Here is a 25,775-nt window from a genome sequence, read left to right as displayed (position 1 = left end):
ATAGATTCAAGTGTCCCACCAAATACATTCCCCCCACTCCTGTGTTCCCTTCAACATCCCTTTTGCCCACCTCCTCCCAACGCCCTCCCCCCTTCCCTCCAGGAATTGCTTTCCTGCTCTCTATAACGCTGTGTTATGTATATATAATTTCACCAATCTCTTTCCCTTCTCTGATCCCACCCTCTCATCCCCTTTCCCTCTGTCCCCTGTCCCTCTGGTCCCTTTGATCCCGCCTCTGCCTCTATTTTGTTCCTTCTAATACTATTTTTAAATAAACTTTTTATTTTAGAATAGTTTTAGATTTACAAAAGACTTGCAAAGATAGTACAGAGATTTCCCCTATATTTCACATTATTTCCCCTACATTAATGTCTTAGTATGGTGTATCTGTTACAACTAGTGAACTAATGCAGATTCATTATTATTAATGAAAGACTACTTTATTCAGATTTCTTCAGTTTTACTTCATGTCCTTTTATTGTCCCAGGACCCCATCCAGGATACTACATTGCATTTAGTCATCATGTCTTCTAGTCTGTGTCCCCTAGACTGGATAGCTTCTCAGACTTTCCTTGGTTTTGATGATTTTGACAGTTTTGATAAGTTTATATATTTCATAGGCTGTCCCTCAGTTGAGGTTTATCTCATGGTTTCCTCATGATGGGAGTGGAGGTATGGGTTTTTCTGTGGGAAAGGCTACAGAGAGAAGGTATCGTTTTTATCACATCGCATTAAGAATCCAGGCGATCAGTATGTCATCACTGTCTGTGCTGATCCTGATCTCCAGCAGAGGCACTGTTCACCAGATTTCTGCGCTGTGAAGTTCCTCCTTCCCTTTTTCATGCTCTAGTACCATTTTTATTTTCCCATTCTTCAGATTTTATAACACAAGCCTAGAAATAAGACTGCTGAAAACAAGGATCTCCTTGATGAAGTAAATGAGGAGGAAATGGTGATTTTCACTTATTAATTAATCTTGTCCCTACCACATGTATAATTATAAACAGAACTGCCAAGGAGACCTTAAATACTCAATTCTTTCTTTCCCTGTGGTCAGCTACATGGTCATCAAAAGGTGAATCAATACACATGGACTCATAATTAGAGGACTAGATGACTTAAATCAGGCTAGGATCACCAGGACTTTCATCTCACAACGTGAGTGATCCAGCAATCCGGCCAGAATAGAAGTGTGGTGGCCATGACTGTCTATAATCCATAGCTGCAGTAGGAAACAATGTCTTAAACTAGGACTGCGCACTGGAATTACCTGGTGCTGGCTCTCACCCCAGAAGCTGTGACATAATTGGTCTGAGGTGCAGCATGAGCACTGGCGCTTTCAATAGCTCTCCAGATGATTCTGTTGTTGGGTGGGGCTGGAACTGCTGTGAGCCTATTGTCATCTGATGGCACCGGCTCTCTCCCCTCTGGAAGATGCTGGCTAACCACTTTGATGCCCCTTTTCTTCTGCTTTCTTGGCTCACCAGTTGCTGTAGGACTCATCCATTCTTTGTATTTGTTAATGCGTTTGGTGACTCTCATCCTGCATCTGGCGTGGGAGCTGTCCTCTCTCCTTCAAGTGCTTATGTATTTTCTGCTCTTTTTTTTTTTTTTTTCTCTCCATGGAGCAGTCTAGTCCTTTAATAGCCCTTGGTAAAGGAAATAATATTCCTCCCCAAAAGAAACATTTTAACATGTGTTTTATATAATGTAGTGAATGTGTAAATATTACATAAGCTAAATATTACATAATCAGATATCTCAATGTATTTTGATTTATTGTCATTTTATATCCTCCTATAAATTCCTGATATATGGGAATATTTAATGTATTCAAGCTGTTTTACAACATGTGTGAAGTATCGAGATGCTTTTTGATGATAATTCCATATACCTCCATAGCTACTACTGCCCTCAGCCCCTTCTTTGTTTATAGCCAAATTTTGGAAAGATTTAGAGCAGGGGTCCCCAAACTACGGTCCGGCCCGCGGGCCGCATGTGGCCCCCTGAGGCCATTTATCCGGCCCCCGCCGCACTTCCAGAAGGGGCACCTCTTTCATTGGTGGTCAGTGAGAGGAGCATAGTTCCCATTGAAATACTGGTCAGTTTGTTGATTTAAATTTACTTGTTCTTTATTTTAAATATTGTATTTGTTCCCGTTTTGTTTTTTTACTTTAAAATAAGATATGTGCAGTGTGCATAGGGATTTGTTCATAGTTTTTTTTATAGTCCGGCCCTCCAATGGTCTGAGAGACAGTGAACTGGCCCCCTGTGTAAAAAGTATGGGGACCCCTGATTTAGAGACAGGTCTGCATTCACTTCTCACTCCACTGCAGTATAAACTTCCACTCCCAGGATGCTACTAAAACTATTTCCACAAGATAACCAACTGATAAATTGGTCACTAAATCCAAAGGAAAATTTATTTTACTTAAATTCCCTGTAGCAATGGCCAGTTTTAATACTTCCTTCCTTCTTCACATACTCTTCTCTCTGTTTTTTCCTCTTGCTTCTCTGACCATTCATTCTTACCTCTCTCTGCCCATCCCTTCCAATTGGTTTCCTTGAAGTTCATTCCACAGTTCACACCTTCTTTCACTCTGTAAACTCTTTCTTTAGGCTTGCATTGCCATGTATATGCTGATGATTGAAAAATCTGTGTTTTCACGATAGACTTCATTATTCTGCTTCTGTCCCATGTCCCTAACTACTGACCAGGCACCTCAAATTAAACTCATAATCTTCTTCTAAAAATTGAGATCTTTTTCTAGAACACCTCCATGATTTATCCTGTAATATATCTCCCAAAAGAGAAATCATTCGGTTTCCCCTCACTCTACTCTCTTTTTCACCCCAAACTCAATTCAGTTCCCTTCTATGACCTCTCTTTCTAAGCTTTATCAACTCCAACCAACGAATGGTCATATGGCAGAACAAACTTTCTAAATTATAGGTCTGATCATGTCATCCTTTTTCACATTCTACAGTGGCTCTCCATTTGTTCAGCATGACAGATGATGCTTTCTCATTATAATCTGATTCTTGCTTAACTCCTCAAACTCATCTGTTTCCCAACTCATTGTCTAGTCACCTGAACCCTGATGCATTGAATGTATAATCCAGAATCCTAGAAATTGTCTTCAATGCCTCATTCTTCCTCATTGTCCTCCCACTTGTCCAATACATTACTAAATGCTTTTTGTTCTACTTCTATCTCTCAATCTCACTCTACTACCCCACTCTTATCCACTCCCCATAATCTTTACTGTGGCATTACCATTTTAGCTTCCTAGCTAGTCTCTCTCCTTTTACCATGTGTCCCTCCCAGTCAGGATTCTACAGAGGCACCAGAATGCACTTTTGCTATTCCAAATTATCATCTGTACCACTGTGTTTTTTCTCCAGTTTGTAATTTTAAATTTATGTTCATGATCATAGACAAATAGCTTTCTGGCCCATCAGACTATAAGGTCCAAATGAATATAAATTGTGTTTATTTTCTTGCCACAATATTACCAACACCATGCATACAGTAGGTATTCATTCAATATTTGTTTAAGTAATTAATTATGAATAATTTAAATAATAGCATTTGAACAACCAGATTAAAGGCAGAGAAACCCAAAATAAGTACTGATTTTGAATTTCTCTAAATTGTACAAAAATTGGAAATATATTTATAATTCTATTGAATGGATAGTTTTACTTTTTAAATAAACATCTCTTAAATGTTTATATTCTGTAAGAGGAGAATGTTATTTATGTATTAGACTAAACTATATAAACTATCAAAGTTCAGCTTTATTTACATTGTCTTTTACTGCCTATGTAAAATTTAAAAATCAAATTTAAATGAAGATTAACCATTTTCCAAATGATGAAATTAAACTTAAATGATTTTTTTTTCAAGTTAAGTGAGAGGAGGGGAGGTAGGCTCCTGCATGGGCCCCAACAGGGATCCACCCGGTGGCCCCATATGGGGCTGATGCTCTACCCACCTAGGGCTGATGCTAGCAACTGAGCTATTTTTAGCATCTGAGGTGGAGGCTCCATGAAGTCATCCTCAGTGCCCAAGGCCAACCCACTTGAATCAATCAAGCCATGGCTGTGGGAAGGGAAGAAAGATAATAGTGGAAGGGGGAAAGGAGGAGAAGCAGATGATCACTTCTCCTGTGTGCCCGGACCAAGAAACAAACCCGGGACTTCCACACACCAGGTTGATACTCTACCCCTGAGCCAAGTGGACAGGTGCCATTTTTAAATGATTTAAATGCCAACAATGTTATATGTTTATAATGCCTTGTTTATAGTTTTAAAAGGTCTAAGTTGCTAAGAACCTTTTTTTTCCATTTATTCTCTTATATTTTAGAAGACAGTATATGACAAATCATACTTGTTTGGTTTGACACTTTCAAAATTGACATCTGCAATATTTAGGGAATAATTCCACATGGAACTGACTTATTATCATTCTACAGGGTCAGTTGGTTGCTCCCTGCCTCTTTCCTTGTGTCTGTATGAACAGCATGCCTGAGGATTTACACAACTGGCACTGTCTGAAAAGACCCTTGAGAATATCATATAAGTGAATAGATCTGAAATTTAATGTTAGCGGAAAACTGTCTCTAAGTCTGCAGATGCAACTGTGGATGGCATCTAAGCAATGTTGTCTATTCAGTAGTTAGATTTGCTCCATTAGATTCTAGTTTTAACATAAAGAAGGAAGAAAATGAGAGACACTAGTAATATCCAACCAAGAAAATTATGTGCAGATTTCAGGAGGCACAGTGAGAACTGCTCAAGCTAAAGCAAGACAGTAGCAGCTACATTGTTCAGAAGTAAATTAATGTGTGCCTAATGGTGATGCATGCTGCCTAGATATAAATACTCTAGAGAAAGGAAAAAAGGAAAAAGAAAAAAGAACTTGAATGTAAAGAAAGAAAGGTAATCAGAGATAAGACAGATACAGATTAGGTAATGCATAAGGCAGCATTTACAACAGAACACTAGAAAGATTACAGGACAGAGGTAAGAGGAAGCAAAAATAAGATAATCAAAGCTAGAGAATGAAAGGAAGATTATACAACATATTAGGATAAATGAGAAGACTTGTCAAATACTCAAAGGACAAGATAATAGTGAATAAGAAGGAAAATGATTAAGGGATGGAATGGTAGTTTAATAAAACACAAGAAAAGCCAAACTGTACCAGACAGACAGCTTCTATCATGTACTATTAAACATTCTTCTGTAACATTATCAATAGCCTCTCCTGGGTGAAACTGATTTATGTAAATTTCACTTTTTACATAATACTACTATCACCACTTCCCAGAGGTGAAAGTATATTTGTCAATAGCTTTCTTTATGAAGCCTCTCATGGGTAGTTTTGATAAGGGTGACTCTTCAACTTAATTACCATGTCATGAAACATATTTAAAAATATATCTATATGCTATTCTGATATGAATTTTTAAATACATTAATTTACTTAAACCTAAAGCTTATGCACATAAAGTTGTACATAAGTAAGAGTGATGCCCTTCTTCCCCTATACACAGAATCTTTCCTGTGTTTTCTTTGTCATCTTGGATGTTTGACACAGACAGAATATAAAGCTGTGAGACAGGAAATTTGTGTTTGGTCCTCAATTCCCTATATGTATAATTTAGATAAGTCATTTAACCTCTCTATAACTTCATTTTCACGAGCATAAAACTAGGAATCATGCCTTCTGCGTGTCTCTAAAGGCAGACAGAGTAAAGGAGACACTAGGGAGTATTATAAGGCCTCCTGAACATACATATCAATTTGGGGCAAAGCTAAGCCTGACTGTGCAATGCCTCTTGGTACCAGGAATCTCACATCCCCTCCTCTCCTAGAGTACATCCAAGAGAGACAGCTCTTCTTGTCTGTGCGGAGGGAAGGTCCTCTTCCACCTTGATAGGCACCGTGCTGGTCCTGATTAGTTCTGCCCACCTCCAGCCCCTACCCCTACCTGCAGCAGCAGAGTACTTGGTGTGCTATCACAGGCTAGTTTTGAATTACCATGAAGCCAGTAACTAGAATGCAGTGTGTTGGAAACTGAAGGCTCTCAGGCCTGGCTCTCCTCCTAAGCACTGAGCCACAGCTCTTGAGCAGCAGCTTCCCAAGAGGCTCTGAAAGATGCCCAGAAAACTGCCCAGCCATCCACATTCGCTGGCAAGCAAAGCACCAGGCATATGGCCAGTTTGAATGGTGTTGAGAAGGCATATGGAGAGGGGTTTTATTTTCCTCCAACAGGCTTTAGAACATCAGAGGGATAGTTGGTTTGATTATTATTATATCAGCCAAACACCCAACATCTTTGACCCCCTGCAGTTTGCCAGAAACTATGCCTGGCACTCTGAGGAATAAAGAGAGGTCAGACATAGCCCCAGCCCCCAAGGATGAAGATTAGATAAATATGGCAAAACACCTAAAAAATGTAATTACTCAAAATCGTCATGACTGTTGGTAATGATTGTTGTTTTTGAATATCTAAGAAAGACAGCATGTGCAAATAGTCAGGGATGGATTCACAAAGCAGGTGGGGTTGGAACTGAGTCTCAAAGGCTGGATTTATTTTGGATAATTGGAGAGGAGTTACACAACAGTAGTATGAACAAAAGCTTTTTTTAGGAATGTTCCTAGAAAAGGAAGCCGTAAAGAACAGTAATAACATTGGCAAGATTTGTTAAGAAATTGTTGTTTAGTCTATATACTTAATAGCATTCACTCAATATTTGCTATAAGGTAGGCATCATACTTGGAGGGGCATATAAAGTGATAAACAAAACAGACCAAGTTTGTGCTCTCATAGAGCTTACAATATAGTCAAGGAGGGAGCCAATAAATAAGTAAACCAACATATAAATAAGTAATTCTATATACATTGCATGGTGCTGTGAAGAAATGTTTTGCTGCAGAAAGTGCAGAAACCTAGGTAGGTGCCCAGGAAATGGCCACACTGAGAAGAGACACTTTTTTTTTTTCAGTTCTGATATATATATATTTTAATTTAATGTGTTTACATAGATTCTAGGAAGAGACACTTAAACTGAAAGCTGATGGATGACAAAGACCCAGTCACTGGAAGTATAAAGAAAAAGCTCAGTAAAAGGAAAAGATGACAGGATAGCAGAAGGCCTTAAGAAAGGAAGCATTTGACATGTTTCTTTTTTTTTCTTTTCTTTATTTTTTTATTTTTTTTTATTTTTTAGCAATTGAGAGACAGATACACAGACAGGAAGGGAGAGAAATGAGAAGTATCAACTCATAGTTGTGGTACCTTAGTTGTTCTTTGTATAAGGCTGCTTAGGGTCTTAGCCATAATCCTTTTATCTTGGTTTTTAGCATGGGTCATCTAGAATTCTTGACACCTTCATGGTATTGTGCTCATATGATCGGTAAGGAGTTTGTTAATGATGATGCTTACACCTTACTGCATAAAATTAATTAGGTTAAGTGGAGGTCAAGGTAATGAATATGATCTTGATTATCTAGAATTTAAAAGAGATGGTGATTGCATACATTTATTTTCAAAAAGAATTGTTAAGCTTGAAGGTGTAAATATTTACTTAAATTATGATCTCTTGGTAATATAGGTAAGATATTGATATGGCAAAATAATTTTAAGTTCAATCTGTAATGTACATTTGCTCTGTAGTAAGAGATACTAGTGCTGGAGATACGTTAATTCTTATGATAAGATATTGCAAGATGACTATAATGTAGATCAGGTCCCATATTCTAGTGTTCTGTGATATGTGAAAATAGGAGTGATATCATGGAACACAGTCAAATCCAGGCTAGACAAGCATCTAAAACAGTTTAGATGGCCTATATTTCAAGCTGTTGACTTCAGTAATTCAAAAGCAACATTAAAAAAATTATACATGTGTATATATGTGTAGTGCGGGTGTGTAAGCAATCATTTGACTCATCTGAGTCTTGAATCTAAAAGTTAAAATAATTTTATTATTAATATTTCAGATTTTAATCCAGAGTGTTCTAATGTATTGATTACCACCCTCCACATCACTGATACTTATTCTGCAAACTGTACAGAGGAACTTTAGAACTCCCAATGGGTTCTTATTTTTTCATCCTCTTATTTGTGATAGTAACACTTGTAGGTTGAGAAGATGATAATATTTGGACTTGATATGCTACCTTTTTATGCAAAACTTTGAAAACTTTCATGAATTAAACCTCTTACTGAACCTGGGAAATCACAAAGTGCAATAAATTCTGTAAGCATGCTCTCTGCACTGGCCAGACATATAGTTCTATTTTATGTTCTATTTAAAATCTACTTTTATATTTAAAATTTTAAATTCTTTGAGTATCTAGAATGCAAGCACTCTGGTACAAGATTTTAGAGTATTAATAACTCTGCCAAGTTGGGCCTTATTCAAATTATTATGAGACAGTTTGTGATTCTTTGATTCATTATCTTTAGATTATCTCAATCATTTTATTTAAAACAAAGTCATATTTATTAGCATATGCATACACAAATGAATGTAAAACTATTTAAGTTGCTTTAAACCTTGTAACATCTTTTAAGAAACTTTTAATGTTATACATGCCATTTTTATTTAACAAAATATGGTATATCTTAACTATCAACATGTGAAATTGATTCCATTGTGTCCAAATGGTATTTTCAATGTAGTTAAAGGTGCAACTATAGGTGGCTTCTCTTTGGGAAGTGAGGTTGTTTGGGGGTTCTGTTTTGTTTTGTTGACAGTAATCTATGGTTCTGTGACTAGCATCCATATGGTTTGGTGATGACATATGGGCAAAATTAGCATTCATTCTTTTTTAATGTTTTACTGGCATCTTTAGAGTGTTATAAAACAAGCATTTACTACTTAGTAGCTAAGCATTTCCCCCTCTTTGTTTCTTTAATTAACGTATTGATTTCAACCAAGTCTATAAGATCAAGCTTATTGAGACAGACTGCCTGTGCCTCTGTCATTGCTACACTCCACACTTTTTCAGTAAATAAAATATGGACAAAACTGCCATACGTGGAGACCGAAGAATTCATTAAGGACTTTTGGCGACAGTCCCTTAAATATATTTCAGAAATAATTGTGTTTTATCGCTTCTTCTGTGCCATTGCGTGTAACAAGGGTTTTAAAAAGACCAAATGCAGCTCTCTGATTTCCATTTAATGGAAGAAGTAATAAAGTTTAATTGTATACTTGAGCACAGGGTGTCACTTCCAGTACATCTGATCAATAATTCATCGATTGCCTTTGGCTCAAAGCAATATTTGAAAGAAAATGCAGCCAGTGGGAGTTTATCTAACCGTAGCTTCATCATCTCTATTAATTATGCTTTTCCCGAATTTGGATCATTAGGCTACCAAAGTGACAGCAGATGGCGAGCAAACTGGACAGGATGCCGAGAGGACCAACACAAGAGCGAACTCCTTAGGAGATTTCATTAAGGAGCTCGTCCAGGATGCAGAAGGTATCGCAGAACTCACAATTTAATAATTCTTTCTCCCAACAGAAAAAAAAAAATAGAAAAGAGATGCTATTTCTAAATTTAAGGGTTGGATTTTAGAAAAACATTTTGGTCAAGCTATTCGAGGGCATTTATCTGCCGAGAACTTACAACCTAGAGTGCTAAATTAGTGGCAGCAGCCGTAAATTAGTAATTATGAGTGCAGAACAGCAGTAAATTGAATGTACTCCTTTAGGAATGCTCCAAATTTTAAGGAATGGCTTTTATGATTAAGTAACTAATGGGCAACTTATGCTTTGCTGTTGTTTGTATTCAAAACCAGTTAATAGATGTTTATTTTTTTCAAGCTAATTTTATCAATCTACTCAATATATTAAAGCGGCACTTTCATCTCTCAAAATGCCTTTTAAAATGCTTGGTACTGGTTTTGAATGAACATCTGTTGCTTGAGATTTGGATGTGCTACCTTACCAGAAACTGTACAGCATTTAGTCCACAATCCTCTGGGAGTTTGTTCTTGGCATCTGCCAATCGGATTGAGAAGCAAATAGGAAGCCAGGTTTGGAAAAAAGCCCAGAGATTGAGAAACTCTTTAAAAAAAACAAAACAGGTAATGCTAATAAAAAATAAACCCATTAATTCTTAAGTATCTATTAATAAATAACAGACATGTATTCATGTTTAGAAAGTAAAAAAAAAAAAGGTTTTAGGGTTCTTGCTTTATTGGATTTAAAAAGTAAAACATATTTATTGCTCTACAGTGTTGTGAGTTTTAGATAGTTTGCTTTGTAATTTAGCCAAATAAGTCAAGACATAAGATAAACCTTCAAGGCAGATCCTGACAGGTAATTCTTAGGAATCAGTGGCCAAGAAGAGACAGAAACTCCCCAAAATTCCCCACTGCAAGAAGCAACAGAGTTTTAATCTGAGGCATAATCTAAGGAAAAACATGTCAGGATTTGAGGCAGAAATGACTCCTACCAGAAAAATCTCAGTTAATTTACGTGCTTAGTCCTCTGCCTGATAAAGCTGTTGTGCTTTTTTGGTTTTATTTTCCTATAATGCTACTTGGAATGTCCACCTCCTCACAATGGGAAGAAAAAAAAAATCTCATTGCAAGTAAAGCTATGTCAATGTCCTGGGTCCCTGAAGGCATCCGTCAATATTCCAGGAATTATTGATTTCTTTCCACCTCAATCTCAAACATTCAACATCCAGAAACCATCCCTAGGAATTTATTTTTGTCATTTCAATCAAATGTTGGCACATAAGAATAAACGTTAATGCAAGTTTTCATTAGACTCCAATTTTGGCCCTGATTACTGTTTTTCTTCAGTGTGCCCTCCATCTCCCAGTTTGTGCACTGAACAAAGGTTACCAGCAGGGGGCAGAGTGGAAATGATATTGAACCCAAACTTTGCTCACCATCCACAATTCATCCATCAGAGAAAAGGGTTAAGTATCGTCAAAGGTGTCTGTCTCCCATTCCCCAAATTGTGCATCGGTCAGATAGTCTGGTTGTGTCTGTCCAAATGGGGCACCTTTTTCTGGTTCACATGCCATGCCATGTACCTGAGGGATAAGTGAATATTACTCTCTCTTCTATCAGGTGTTAACATAAATAATTATAAAAATCATAACCACAGCCATTCATAGAAAGAACTTTGGCAGAATTAATCCAACTGTTCAAGTTTCATGAAATTTGAAAGTTAAACTGAATCCTGACTGAGATGTGTATATGTGCTGCAAGTCTTGGTAGTATAGGGGATTTTTTTTTTTTGAAAAGAAAATTCATTAAAAGCTTTAAGTGGGGGCCCTGGCCGGTTGGCTCAGCGGTAGAGCGTTGGCCTGGCGTGCGGGGGACCCGGGTTCGATTCCCGGCCAGGGCACATAGGAGAAGCGCCCATTTGCTTCTCCGCCCCGCCCCCCTCCTTCCTCTCTGTCTCTCTCTTCCCCTCCCGCAGCCAAGGCTCCATTGGAGCAAAGATGGCCCGGGCGCTGGGGATGGCTCCTTGGCCTCTGCCCCAGGCGCTAAAGTGACTCTGGTCGCGGCAGAGTGACGCCCCGGAGGGGCAGAGCATTGCCCCCTGGTGGGCAGAGCGTCGCCCCTGGTGGGCGTGCCGGGTGGATCCCGGTCGGGCGCATGCGGGAGTCTGTCTGACTGTCTTTCCCCGTTTCCAGCTTCAGAAAAATACAAAAAAAAAAAAAAAAGAAAAAGCTTTAAGTGGGTAATACAACATATCCACATCCTTTTGCTATCTTAAAATGACAATAATTGGAATAATCATTACTACTGTTAGGTTTTATTAGTGGCAGTAAATTGCTATGGGAAATGTGAGTGCTTAAGCATGGCATTATCATTTTTTTTTTATTCAGTGAGAGGAAAGGAGGCAGAGAGACTCCAGCATGTGCCCTTACCCAATCTACCTGGGAAGCCCACTAGGGGGCAATGCTCTGCCCATCTGCAGCGTTGCTCAGCAACTGAGTTCTTCCTAGCACCTGAGGTATAGGCCATGGAGCCATGAGCCATCCTCAGCACCCAGGACCAACTCACTCTAATAGAGCTATGGCTGCAGAAGGGGTAGAGAAAGAAAGAGAAGGAAAGAGAGAAGCGGCAAAGGGAGGGGTGGAAAAGTAGATGAGCACTTCTCCTGTGTCCCCTGAGCAGGAATCAAACCTGGGATATCCACACACCAGGCTGATGCCCTACCGCTGAGCTAACCGGCCAGGGCCTTGGCATTATCATTTTAGTTTTATTTTTAGATAGATGGGATGCCTTATTCATCCTATTTTCTACCACAAGTCATAATCTTTTTATAGATAACCAAGATCTATTCATAAGGCATTCTTTTTTCCTTTTTTTTTGTATTTTTTCGAAGTTAGAAGCGGGGAGGCAGTCAGACAGATTCCCTCATGTGCCTAACCAGGATCCACCCGAGCATGCCCACCAGGGGGCGATGCTCTGCCCATCTGGGGCATTGGCTCCGTTGAGGCTGGAGGCATTCTAGCACCTGAGGCAGAGGCTATGGAGCCATCTTCAACGCCAGGGCCAACTTTGCTCCAATGGAGCCATGGCTACTGGAGGGGAAGAGAGAAATAGAGAAGGAGAGGAGGAAGGGTGGAGAAGCAGATGGGCACTTCTCCTGTGTGCCCTGATGAGGAATTGAACCCAGGACTTACACACCAGGTTGGTGCTTTACCGCTGAGCCAACTGGCTAGGGCCTAAGGCATCCTTATCTCAGTACTTTGCTGTGACTTCTAATTATATCATGAATAAACTATTTTTTATTCCACACACTGTTAGAATTAGTAAGTGAATATATATAAACTCATTAGTATATGTCCTGACATATAATGGGACATAATAAATGCCAGACACCCTTCTTTTCTGTTTCTCAGATCACAAAAGTATTTGTCATTTATGATAAATTTACCTATTGGAGAAATATGTTTTCCAAATCATTATGAAAAATAGCTCTGCTTCTCCTGAAGAATAGTTTTAATTGAATGTTACGTATACTATATACCTCTTAAGCACCTCATTTTTGTTCCCCACTATGCCTTGGCTACTAAGACACTTAGTGCTAGATTTAGGATCCAATGCACTGATAATTATGGTATACCTTTTTGTCTATTAGTATTTCTCCTGATTTATATTGTATTTAAATTTTTTTACCTTCTCCTTTTAAGTAAATTTTTTCTTGTTTTAAAGAAATTTTAAAACTACTTAAAATTCCCTTCAAAATAAGGTAAGAATACATAAGTAAATTTAAAAGATATATTTGTTACAATTATTTTTTCAATATCACTAAAACCATACTGAAGCTGTAGTGTATATCTTCGAGTAAGAGACCTAACATATTCATCTTCAGTTTAAAAGTATGCAGAGAGTTTCCAACTTTCCTAGATAGCAGCAGTGGAAAAATCATTCTTCTATTAAAATATATACTTTCTTAATACAGCGTCATTTTTCTAAAGCAGTTTTTGGGTATCCTTATAATGTTTCCTAGTTGCTTACATATTGCTTTAGTTGTTTTTTTTAAATATGCATTCCAAACTGTACAGCCATATCTTTATTTTTCTCTCTCTGATATTATTCTTTTTCCACCAAATTCTTCTCTGCAGAAATTTAGCTTTGAGAATGGACCACAAGAGAAGGATAAAGCTCTATCTCACATTTCTCCCTTCCTCAATACCACCCAAGCCCAAACCTAAATTCAATTAATTAAAAAAAAAAATCTCTAACCAAAGCTCATTTATATATTCATTTAAAAGAAGAAAAACAAACAGCTGTGACAGGTTGCGAAGTGTGATTTATCCCTTTTATTAAAAAAAATTAATGAAAATGAAAACAATGGTTATTTACATGCTATAATTGCTTAAAATCAACTGCACAGACAGGTATGCATTCAGATTAAAGAGTGGGGCTGTATTATAGGTATGACTAAATCTACTATTGTTTTTCCTGAAGTCAAAGAAGTAGAAAACTTCTTGATCTAATCATTAGTATTCTAGCATGGTTCCCACATAGTCTGCTGGACCAAAGAACTTTCAAATCAATCAGTTCATGATCATTATGGTTCTTTAAAGAACCATAACAGCCAAGGTGATGTATTACATACAACAATAGGGGTCGAATCCTGAGAAGGTTCTTAGGCATAGGTTAAGGTATGACTGTGAGCCAATTGACCAAGAAAGAGCCAGCCTCACTACCTTTTAGGAACATAGCTAGGATTTGCCATATTTTTTCTTTAAAACACCCAATTCCAATTGTTCTGTTAATTAAACTGTGGCTTCTTCAAGAATAACGGGTTGAATACAGCAACTCGCTAACCAACTTTATCAGGGAGAGAGAATTAGAAAGATGCATTTTGGAAAGGATAGAATCAGAGGTAGAAACTCAATTATTTCTACTAACCCAGTGAATCTCAAACTCTCTAGCATGCATCTGTAGCTCCTGGAGGTCTATGGAAACATACATTCCTTATCCCTACCCAGAATTTTTAACCCAGTAAGTCTGGGGTGGAGCCTGAGATTCTTCATTTCTAATAAGTTTCTAGGTGATGCTAATGCTGCTTGTTTGGGGACCACATTTCAGCATCACTGGGCTTACCCACCACGTGACACCCACCATGGCTGTTCTGCTTGGTCTGATGAGTTGTGCCGGTTTCAAGAGCTCTGCCCATTTTGTCCTTGGAGCAGCTCTTACCTGTGCTAATCAGGAAAGTTTCTCTAAAACAGAAATGAATGTCTAGGTTTTTTATGTCTTAAAGAAATCTTAAGGCTTGACCAGGAGGTGGCGCAGTGGATAGAGTGTCGGACTGGGATGCGGAAGGACCCAGGTTCGAGACCCTGAAGTCGCAGGCTTGAGTGCGGGCTCATCTGGCTTGAGCAAAAAACTCACCAGCTTGGACCCAAGGTCGCTGGCTCAAGCAAGGGGTTACTTGGTCTGCTGAAGGCCCGCGGTCAAGGCGCATATGAGAAAGCAATCAAAGAACTAAGGTGTCACAACGAAAAACTGATGATTGATGCTTCTCATCTCTCTGCATTCCTGTCTGTCTGTCCCTATCTATCCCTCTCTGACTCTCTCTCTGTCCCTGTAAAAAAAAAAAGAAAGAAATTTTAGGATACATCCTTGAGTGAGAGAAAATGCCTCTTGGCCAACTCAGATCGCTCATTGTAGGGATTTTCATAGATAATATTATAGAAGTAAGCGTTTGGCAGACAAAAGAGTTCAAAAATATATATCTCCTTTCAACTTGTTATATTAATGTTCCATAGAACACACTTCAGGAAAAGTTGGTCTAAAACTAATATTAGAACTGCAGGAATGTTTCAATTCACCAGTTTTTCAAATTTTTATTTGACATCAAATTCTTTTTTAAATGAAATTTTCCCCAGAATACCAACCTATAAAAGAAATTCTTAGCAGAATAGTCATCATTTGTAGACTACCTGAAGCACCTGGAGAACCCTAAATTTCCAAAGAGCACAATTTGAAACCCCATTTAATGCATAATAAAACACACTCTTATAGTGGATGTTATTGCCGGATGGTGTCTTTCAGCCCTAATCTATAATGCTTGTCCCTAGACAAGTGTTCCTTTCCTCACTCCTTTAAAAACATGAGCACAGAACTGTGTTGAAGTGCAAAGGCAGTTTCGTTTTTAGATAGCTCATCACCAATAATATTTCTGTACTCAGTATTTTAAAATGAACTTACTATGATTGGGTCTTACCAGCAATGTGGACCTTCTCTTTTCAGCTTCCAAGTGTAAGGCTACATACCTCATTTTTTACCCCTTACCTGAAAAAGATTTGAACTACCACTTTTTTTCCTGTATTTCTTCCTTTTGAGGTAGAAACACCCTCTTTACTTACCATGCCCCTCAAAAGAAGCATAATATAGAGAAATATGTCACATTTTCCTGTTTGTTGGGATTGTTGTATTAGCTGCCTCTCCTATCCAGCAGGAACACCATGACAGACTACATTTCATCTGGAGATGGTGGGGAAGAGCAGATGTTGAGTGGCAGTTTTGTTTACTAACTTAAATTTTTTGTTCTACCCCCTGTAGCTGTAAATGAAAAGGCTATAAAACTAAATGAAACTCTAGGAGTTCAAGACAAGGCCTTTGAGAGAAATTTGCAAGGGCTTCAGAGAGAGATTGATCAGATGATGAGAGAATTGAGGAGGAGAAATCTAGATCCACAGAAGGAAGTTGCTGAAGACGAGTTGGTGTGAGTACATCCTCTATGTTTTCATTTGATAAGCTCAGCTTTGCAAAATGTTTAGTTTTCTAAACTTGCCATAACATATATGAGTATAAGAGACTTTGCTTGCTATTTAGTTTTTATTTACTTAGTTATAATTTATCTTTCTCTAAAAGTAGTTGAAAACATATTTTTGCCTATTTATAAGTTACCAGTTAATTAATCTTTTCTGATGCAGTCTCTTCCATAATTAGGTTTATGGGCTTGCTGTATCAGTTGCCTATATTTGGGACTTTTAAACTACCAATAGCTTTTAGTTTTGATGAAAGTGCCTTTGAATAAATAAACCTATTAATTTTACAGGCCATCATATACGTTTTGTCTTCTCACAAAATAATAAATAAAAGAGTCACCAAATAATAAATGTTTTTTTTTGTTGTTTTTTTCTGAAGTTGGAAACGGGGAGGCAGTCAGACAGACTCCGCATGCGCCCGACCAGGATCCACCCGGCATGTCCACCAGGGGGCGATGCTCTGCCCATCCGAGGCTTTGCTCTGTGGAGACCAGAGCCACTCTAGCGCCTGGGGCAGAGGCCATGGAGCCATCCCCAGCGCCCGGGCCAACTTTGCTCCAATGGAGCCTTGGCTGCAGGAGGGGAAGAGAGAGACAGAGAGGAAGGAGAGGGGGAGGGGTGGAGAAGCAGATGGGCGCTTCTCCTGTGTGCCCTGGCCGGAAATTGAACCCAGAACTTCCACACGCCAGGCCGATGCTCTACCACTGAGCCAACTGGCCAGGGCCATAATAAATGTTTAATACTTTGAAATCAGGGTTGGGAATTTGAGGTTGGGAATAATAGTCAGTGATTTTACCGATGCTAATATACTTGTGTGACCACACACTCAATAAAAAAAATACTTTTTTACATTCATAGCTAACTTCATAGTAATTAGGTTATTAATACTTAAATAATGTATACTAAACTAACAATATCAGCAATATCTGAGAATTTGTAACTTGAATAAAGGTTATCAAACTTCACCCCATAACTACCGAATCAGAACCTTTGGGGAAGAAGCCCAGCAATGTTTGGACAAACACTTCAGAAAATTATGACGCCTATTCATTTCAGAACTAGTTTTTCAAGTATTTAGCCTTTCTTATCGCTTTAGGTAAACTATTAAATTAAACCCAGGAAACTCCCAGATTTCTCAGAAGAAAAAGAAAAGTAGATCAAAACCATGACTTTATACTAGCATATCAATAATTTAGAGTTCTGTTCACATTTTCTAACCAAACATATCAATATATTTATCATACCTTACAGCCAGAGTAACAGAGGAAATGTCTCATGTTGAATTGGGAAGCTGTTTTTTGTTGTTATGTAAAGTAAATCATAAAACTCACTTTATCAGTCAGATTATGAGAATGAGGTCCTTTCCAACTGAGATTTTATATTGCTAACGAATTAAAAATGTGTGAATATTGGGGGGTTGATTTTAATTGTAAATGCTCATGCCACTTTTCAGGTATCAGTTTCCAACTTGGTTTTTAGCACGTAATCAGTCTTCTTTAAATATTGTCTTAATTTTTCATCCTTTTAATGTTAGCATCTCTTGGTAATGCAATTTAATACTGGAAAACACTGAAGAAGGGCCAGGGCTGATTGTTGTCTGTTGTTGGCCTGGGTCCTGCAGAGCTGCAGAAGGCCTGCTGAAGAAAGTGCAGAAGCTGTTTGGAGAGCCCCGAGGGAAAACCGAAGAAATGGAGAAGGATCTCGGGGAGAAACTAACAGATTACCAAAACAAGCTGGATGACGCTGGGGACCTGTTGAGAGAAGCCACAGATAAGATCAGAGAAGCTAACCGTTTATCTGCAGCAAACCAGAAGAACATGACTGCTCTGGAGGTGAGTCCGAGGGGCCCTTTCATCTGTATCTGCGGCTGTGGGGTGTGGGCAGAACAGGGCCAGCTAAGGTGATGCACATTTACGGAGATCAGGAATGACAACTCTGAAAGGAGACTTCTGAGAAGCAGAGTAGGGAATGATCTTCCTCCTTTTTAAATCAACAGTCATGGCCCCTAAAATTTAATAAAAATGTAGATAACTTAAACTATTGAAGATTTTTTTAAAACAGCATGGTACAGTGGAAGGAGCTCTTTAGTGGGAGTCAAAGAAGCTTGAACTCAATGACAACAGTGATACTAACCAGAGGTACACGCTTGGCATGTCAATTAACGTCTCTAAGCATCAGTCCTCCAACTGTACGAGTGCATTATACCCGAGCAAATCTTAGGTATCTTTAAGGGCTAATAGCACAGTTTTACAAGGTACCCAACCATATCCACAAACCATAATTTAGATATCTGATGGCCATAAATCACAGAAATGCCAAGTATTTGCTAATGGAATTTGGACACATCAGGAACAGCTTGTTGAGAGACCAGAACTTTGGAAAACTTTGATTCTCTTTCTTTTTGCAAAGAGTTCTATGAAGATGATATTTTAAAAGGGACTAAAAGGAACAGATCAAGTCTGTTACTTGCCCTCCTTTTCCTCACAGACAAGAGGTACTTCTCTCCTCTAGAAATGATGTTCAGCCTCTGCCTTTGGCAGAGTGCTCATGAGGCTGAAACAAAAACAGATTCCTCCATCTCTTCACCTTTTGGTTGCTCTCAATCTCTCTCTCTCTCTCTCTCTCTCTCTCTCTCTCTCTCCCTCCCTCCATCTCTCCCTCCCTCCCTTCCTCATCTCTATCTCATTCTCTCACTTAACAAATTGATTACTTTTCCCAAGAGTAAATTTAGCACATATAATGGCACGGACCTGTGTTTGGTATTTGAAAAGCAACAATAACAACTTTCGCCCCAGAAACAAACTTACCTCTACTTTTTTTCAAAGTATTTAACCCCCAATAGATATGAAAACCAGCAGCAGACCTATACATCTTCTAACATATAATCTCACCTTCAACTAAAACTAAACACTCCATGGCATATTTGTGAAATAAAAGTTAAATCAAACAAATCTGAGTTTTAATTTTTTTTAAAATCTAGTCATCATTTCTGTCCATTTTTCTTTGGATTAAGAGGAAGGCAAATTAATTTTTTTTAGTTTTACTTTTTTTTCTCTCTCCTGGATTTCTCTCCTGGGACTCAGCCTTGTCATTTTGATAGAAGATTGAAGAGGCTCACTTTTTCCTTAACGGATGTGTCTACTCTGAACCAATTTGGAATCTACTGACATGCTGGCAATGTTAAAGAAAGAGCACCATTGGGAGAGGCAGGATGCTGGGCCATTGTCCTACTGGGGGCTACAGAATGACCCTCCTGCTCAGTTACACACCAGTGGTGTAACTTACCTGGAGTGCACCTCTTCATTTTGTGGCAACAACTTAAGAAATTAAAATTACCCGTGTGGACAGTATAATAAACATTTGAGAAGTATTTCAAGAAGAGTTATTGTGGCACAGTAAATGGTGCTTTTAACTCCTCCTTCCTCCTAGTGATGTTTAAAACAAGGAGCCCTCATTCTTGCCCCGCCTACCCTTCAGAGATGCCTGGAGCTTATATAGTCATGACTATAGTTCTAAGTGGTCCTTTTCATATTTTCGTTTCATATGCCATACCTAGGTAAGGCTTGTTAAAAACTTACTGGAGTAGACACAGAAACTGATTAAAGTAACATGAGTAAGGCACAATTTATTTCAGGTTGTTTGTGAAGGCGGATTCAAGTTGATTACCAAGGTTGATGCTAGACTGGCTAAGAAGGAATAGCCTGGACAGTTTGTTCAATCGACAGGTTCCCTGGACCTTAACTCAGAGAGGGAGTAGGCTGATCTAGGGTGTGGCCCAGGGTCCAAATTCTACAACTTTCCCTGAGTTAATCTGATGTGCATACAGGTGTGAGAACAACTGATATATTATAACTATTTGATTGAATAATAAACTGGGTTTTTTTTACATAAATAACTTTAATCTGCCTGTGCCACCAAAAATATAATATAATTAAGACCCAATTCAAATGATTTTTTGTTTATTTTTAAAAAGGTAAGCATGTAGTGTTTTAAAAAACTTTTATTGAATTTATTGGGGGTGACATTGGTAATAAAATCATACATGTACAACTCCATAACATATCATCTGTACACTGCGCTGTGTTCACCACCCCAAGTAAAGTTTCCCTTCATCACCATCTATCGCCCTCCTACCTCCCTCCCTCCACCTTTTTATTATTAAAAACATTTATCAGGTCCTGGCCGGTTGACTCAGCAGTAAAGCATCTTCCTGGTGTGTGGAAGTCCTGGGTTCGATTACTGGTCAGGGCACACAGGAGAAGTGATAATCTGCTTCCCTCCCCTACCTCCCTCCATCTCTCTATCTCTCTCTCTTCCCCTCCCGCAGCCATGGATCGGATGATTCAAGCAAAGTTGTCCCCAGGATCTGAGGATGGCTCCATGGCCTTGGCCTCAGGTGCTAAAATAGATCTGTTGCTGAGCAACAGAGCTATAGCCTAGCTGAGGAGAGCATCACCTAGTAGGGGCTTGCCAGATGGATCCTGGTCAGGGCACATGAAGGATTCTATCTCTATTCTCCCTTTCACTTAATATAAAAAGCAAAACAAAACAAAACAAAAACATTTATCAAACCCTTACTAAGTTTAATAAGTATGCTAAACACAAAAATTGATAACGTCAAGTACTGGTCCTCATTGTATGGTCCTTAGACCAGCAGCATTAGCATCAACTAGAAACCTGTTCAAATACACCTTCTCAGTCCTCATCCCAAACTATCAACTGGGAAACTGAGTAGAGCCAGCAACTAGTGTTTTAAATTTTCATCCTGTTACTCAGATACAGCCTTCAGTTTGGGAACTGTTAATATTTAGAATAAAACACCATCTCTGATGACTTTTGGTGACTTGTTTTATTGGGCAGTACACACAGGTAAACCATTCTATACCCTAACTACAGAGGCAAGCAAAGAAAGGACATCTCCATCACCCCTGGGTTTTAGGATGGGCTTAATAGAAGATCAGATGCATGTGTTAAGTCCTGAAGGGTGGGCACTAGCTGGTCAAAGTAGAAAGGAAAAGATATCCAGACATGGGAAAAAACATATACCAAGGCACAGAAAACATACAAGGTAAAAAGCATTTTGGGAAAATTCAGTGGTTTGATAGGATTGGGTGAATCCTATCATGAGAATGAGTGAGGGAATAGAACGAAAGCCAGCAAAGGGAGAGCCAGACCTTGAGTTATAAGAAAATTGCATTCAGAGGCTAAGTCAAGGAATTTTGTTTTTATCCTGAAAGCTATAGGATGTGGTTGAAATACTGGAGTTGTGGATTAAGATGACATATTTTGGATTTGTGACTGGGACATGTAAACTGAATAATGGGTTTTGTATTGGAAAGTAGTGTGATTGATATACGGCTCGGGAAAGAGGCTGGAGTAATACTTACCATCTGTCAGACATCTCCCATATCATGGTGCTGTTGGCAACCAGGGCATTTGAGGTTGAACATGAATGATTCCTGACCTCAAAAAAAAGTACAGTCTTCTGAAAATTTAGGCACTTTAACCTTTTACTCTATCCATGTAATCCTATGGTTAATAGGGGCTGAGAGAATCAGCCAAAGATTCACAGAAATGATGGCATCCTAGCAGAAACTTAGAGAAATTGATAGAAACGATGGATGGAGCAGTTGGGCCCAACACAAAGTTTTGAAAGTGTAAATTGATCTCAGGAAATGTCATATAGAGCAATAAAGCTCATTCTTAAGCTACATAAAAGTCTGTAGGAGAAGGTGGCTCTGGCGACAGCATTGGGGGCCGGATCACAGAAGGCTTTGAATTCAGCTTTCTAGAAGCAGACAGGGTTAGAAGGGCATCTCCAGCAATGGAGAGAAGGCAGAGGGAATTTTGTGCCAATGGACAAAGTGAAGATGAGCAATTCAGTTAAACAAGGGAGCATGTATTGAACAGACTGTCCTCAAATCTATCATTATAACCTTGCAAAAGGAAGGATTGTGAAGAAAGTAAAGAGTAAGTTGCTAGAAAGAAGGATTGACTACAAGATAGCCTTTGCAGGTTTTTATTCCACCTTTTCACACACACACACACACACACACAGACACACACACAAACAAAGGGCATTATACTTACTAAATGCTGGAATGAATTAATATATAATTAGGAATGAAAAGTAGAACTATAATCAACTTTGGTATTCAAACAAAAGCACTTAATTATACTTATGGCATCCTTTTGGATAATGATTCTGTATATATGGACCTCCTTTTTGTTCTCCAAACACTCAAAGCTTTCTACCTTAGGAATTTTATATCCTATATCATTCTCTATTCATTCTCTCTCTTTATTTACTTTTATAGCTCTAATTATTGCTTAAAAATACATATTTGTTTTCTTATTCATTGTCTCCCTCTTCTAGATAAGCCATGAGAAACACATTATCTTCTACACTCTATCCCCTTGGCCTACAACAGTGTCTGCCATAACTTTTTTTTTCAATGATTAAATAAAGTGCCATAAAACAAACACAAAAACATATATGTATACTTTTGTTAATATCTAGAGGCTCCAGATATCAATTTTTTTCCTTGACTCAAAACTAGATTCTATCAGTGCTTAATCTGAAAGTTAGGCACCTCTAAAATCTCCTGACTCTTCAGATTGTTGTTTCTGGTGAAGGGATTAAGCAAAGAAAAAAGACTTAAAGACACTGTCAACAATGTAAGGGTTCAAGGTGGGAGGAGGTGAGAAGGGAAGAAGAGAGATAAATGGTGAAGGAGGCAGACTTGACTACTTGGGGTGGTGAACACACAATGCAATATAGAGGTGATGTATTGTAGAATTGGGCACCTGAAACCTGTATAATTTTATTAACCAATGTCACCCCAATAAATTCAATAATTTTTTTTTAAAAGAATACATTTTGATCATGCATAACATTTGGTTCCCTAAAGTGATTCGAATAAAGCTTTTATAAGGATTCTAACTCAGTACTTAATTGAAACCAAAATACCTATATATGCAGCTCTTCACCTAATATACATATAGAAATAGTCTCCTTCCCTTTGGTACAGCATTTTAAATTACCTTGATTCATTAATATAAACAAACCATGTTGAAAAAAATTATTGTATGTCTATGTATGGAATAGTTTAAATCACTCCATGCAAAAGCTGAAGGCTATAATTAGCAGTTATGTAGAAGAATGTCAAACCCTTTAAGATAAAGTATTACTTGTAATCAGGAGCATCAAGACTATCACTATGTTAGTTATCCCTAAAGAGAATGACATATGGAAATGTCCTCTGTATTGGTCAGTGATGAAAGTAGCTAATGATCCAAGTGTCACTAGTTCAGATTTTAGGAATTGATTCTAATTTCATTTATTCATTCGAACATATTTATTGAGGAAACTCTTCTAGGTGTTGGAGATACAATTATATATAAGACTGTTTTATGGAATTTACATCATAGTGAGGAGACAGTCAGTAAAGCAATAAATAAGTAGTATATAATATGGCCATAAACGCTGGAGCATGGGCTAGTATAATATTAAGTAATATGTACAGTGACACTGCATGTGCATTTAATATGTTGTCCTCCATCAGGCACATGCAGCTCAGCTGTGGGTTTCCACTAGTCCCTACATATGAATATTGTGATGAATTGGTGTCACTAATTTTCATTAAATAATATGAGCAATGAAGATGGTTCAATCTACACAAAAAAATTTTATCTATGTTTATATGGTTTATTACCCCCCCAATAGACTATAACTCAGAAAAAATGAGTGCTAAGAATAACAAAATAAGGCAATATAATAGTCAACAATTATATCATATTTACTATGTACCAGGAAGTATCCTAAGCTAGTTCTAAAAATTTACTGTGTACATCATCTGGGATTCTTGTTAAATGCAGATTCTGAGCTGGTAGTTACCAAAAGACCTTAAGATTATACATTTCTAACATGCTTCCAGTTAAGGGTAATGCTGCTGGTCAATGGGCCACATTTTGAGTAGTGAGGGACTAAGCATTTCCCATGAGGCTAAATCACTTGGCCCAGGCTTCATACCTTGTGTGTGGGTGGGGCTGGGATCCCATTACAGGCAGGCCTTGCCCAAATCTGGCTCATAGCCACTGTCCTCTAGTATATAGAAAATAATTGAGATAAAGAAAGAGTGCTATTTTAGATAAGTGATCAGAGAAGTGGCCATTAGCAGAGAATGAACGAGGAAGCAAGATGAAGAACTGGGAAAAGCACACAGTTAAGGAGACTGCAAGTGTAAAGGCTCAGAGGCAGAAACACAGTGTATGTACCTGGCAACACCCGGAAGTACTTAGTGAAGAGGAAGGAAATAACGGTGTGAAATTGGAGTTAGCCCAGTGCAAATAAGAAATGCGATTTCTGTAATAGGAGAGTCAGTACTTTCACAGCTCAAGACCCAGGCTCTCTCATTAGGTAGACCAGGTTCACATCTTAACTACATTGTACTGACTGTGTGACTTTGGGTAATCACTTAACTTGTTCAATTTTCTATTATTTTTATTATTCTTTAATTTTTTATTATTAAATGTATTGAGGTGACATTGATTAATAAAATTTTATAGGTTTCAAGTGTACGATTCTATATACTTCATCTGTATATTGCATTTTCTGCTTATCACCCAAAGTTAAATCTTCTTTTGTCCCCATATATTTGACCCCCATTGCCCATTATTCTTCCCCCACACCCTTTTCCCTCTGGTAACCACCTACTGTTGACTGTGCCTATGAGTTTTTGTTTGTTTCTATATTTTATAAAGGTGATAAACACAGGACCCATTGAGTGAGCATAGAATTAAATGAGAAAAGCTTATAAAACTACCTGACACATATTGAGATCAAAATGAATATATAAAGTAGCATTATTGTTTATATAAAAATATAAATGGCAGGATTTTAAAATTATAATTGATGCATTTAAATCCACAGTAAAAATAAGGGGGTTGAAAATATATAAATAAGTCAGAAGCAAAAGGAAAAGAAATAGGCAAAGTAATTATATAAATAAAGAAATAGCACTCTTTCTCTCCCAGAGATTTTACTTTTCTAGGTTCAGAATGAGTTTTAGGTACTGTTGAGACAAGGCATTAGTTTCAAAGAAAATTTAGAGTCTGCTCCCTTCTTATGGGAGTCTCCATTAAGTTTATTCTTCCATGTCATAATTTCTCTCTCTCTCTCTTTTTTTTTTTTTGAAAAGTTATTCCCCAAAATCTCTTAAAAATTCAATTTCTTTCCATTTTTATAGAACTCCCATACAATAAATCTGCTTATGTGTATGCTCACAAAATACTCCCTGGGACATAGATTCTGGAATTCAACACCTGGATCCAATGTAATTTATTGTGCTACCACAAGTTCAGTAAGACATATTCAGCACTTACATTTTAGTTAAAAACATGGATGTTCATCTTGCTTTAAAAGCAGTTTTTAATTCCTCAGCTACTGTCACAGAACTTTTCTTCTCTTGGGATAACTTTCTCACAAT

At 38.0% G+C, this 25,775-nt stretch overlaps 1 protein-coding gene across 4 annotated transcripts in view; it reads left to right on the top strand.

Annotated features, from left to right (window-relative positions):
- Positions 1-25,775, top strand: part of LAMA2 (laminin subunit alpha 2) — a 627,903-nt gene that overhangs the window by 490,850 nt on the left and 111,278 nt on the right. For all 4 annotated transcript variants that reach the window (XM_066373271.1, XM_066373270.1, XM_066373269.1 and 1 more), the window contains 3 exons: positions 9,393-9,504; positions 16,079-16,241; positions 17,909-18,119. In XM_066373271.1, coding sequence (XP_066229368.1) covers positions 9,393-9,504; positions 16,079-16,241; positions 17,909-18,119 — 486 coding nt within the window. The remainder of the gene's footprint in view (positions 1-9,392; positions 9,505-16,078; positions 16,242-17,908; positions 18,120-25,775) is intronic.

Source organism: Saccopteryx leptura, chromosome 3 (genome assembly GCF_036850995.1).
Source record: "Saccopteryx leptura isolate mSacLep1 chromosome 3, mSacLep1_pri_phased_curated, whole genome shotgun sequence".
NCBI classification, from domain to species: Eukaryota; Metazoa; Chordata; class Mammalia; order Chiroptera; family Emballonuridae; genus Saccopteryx; species Saccopteryx leptura.
This window is presented reverse-complemented; position numbering and strand designations above follow the sequence as displayed.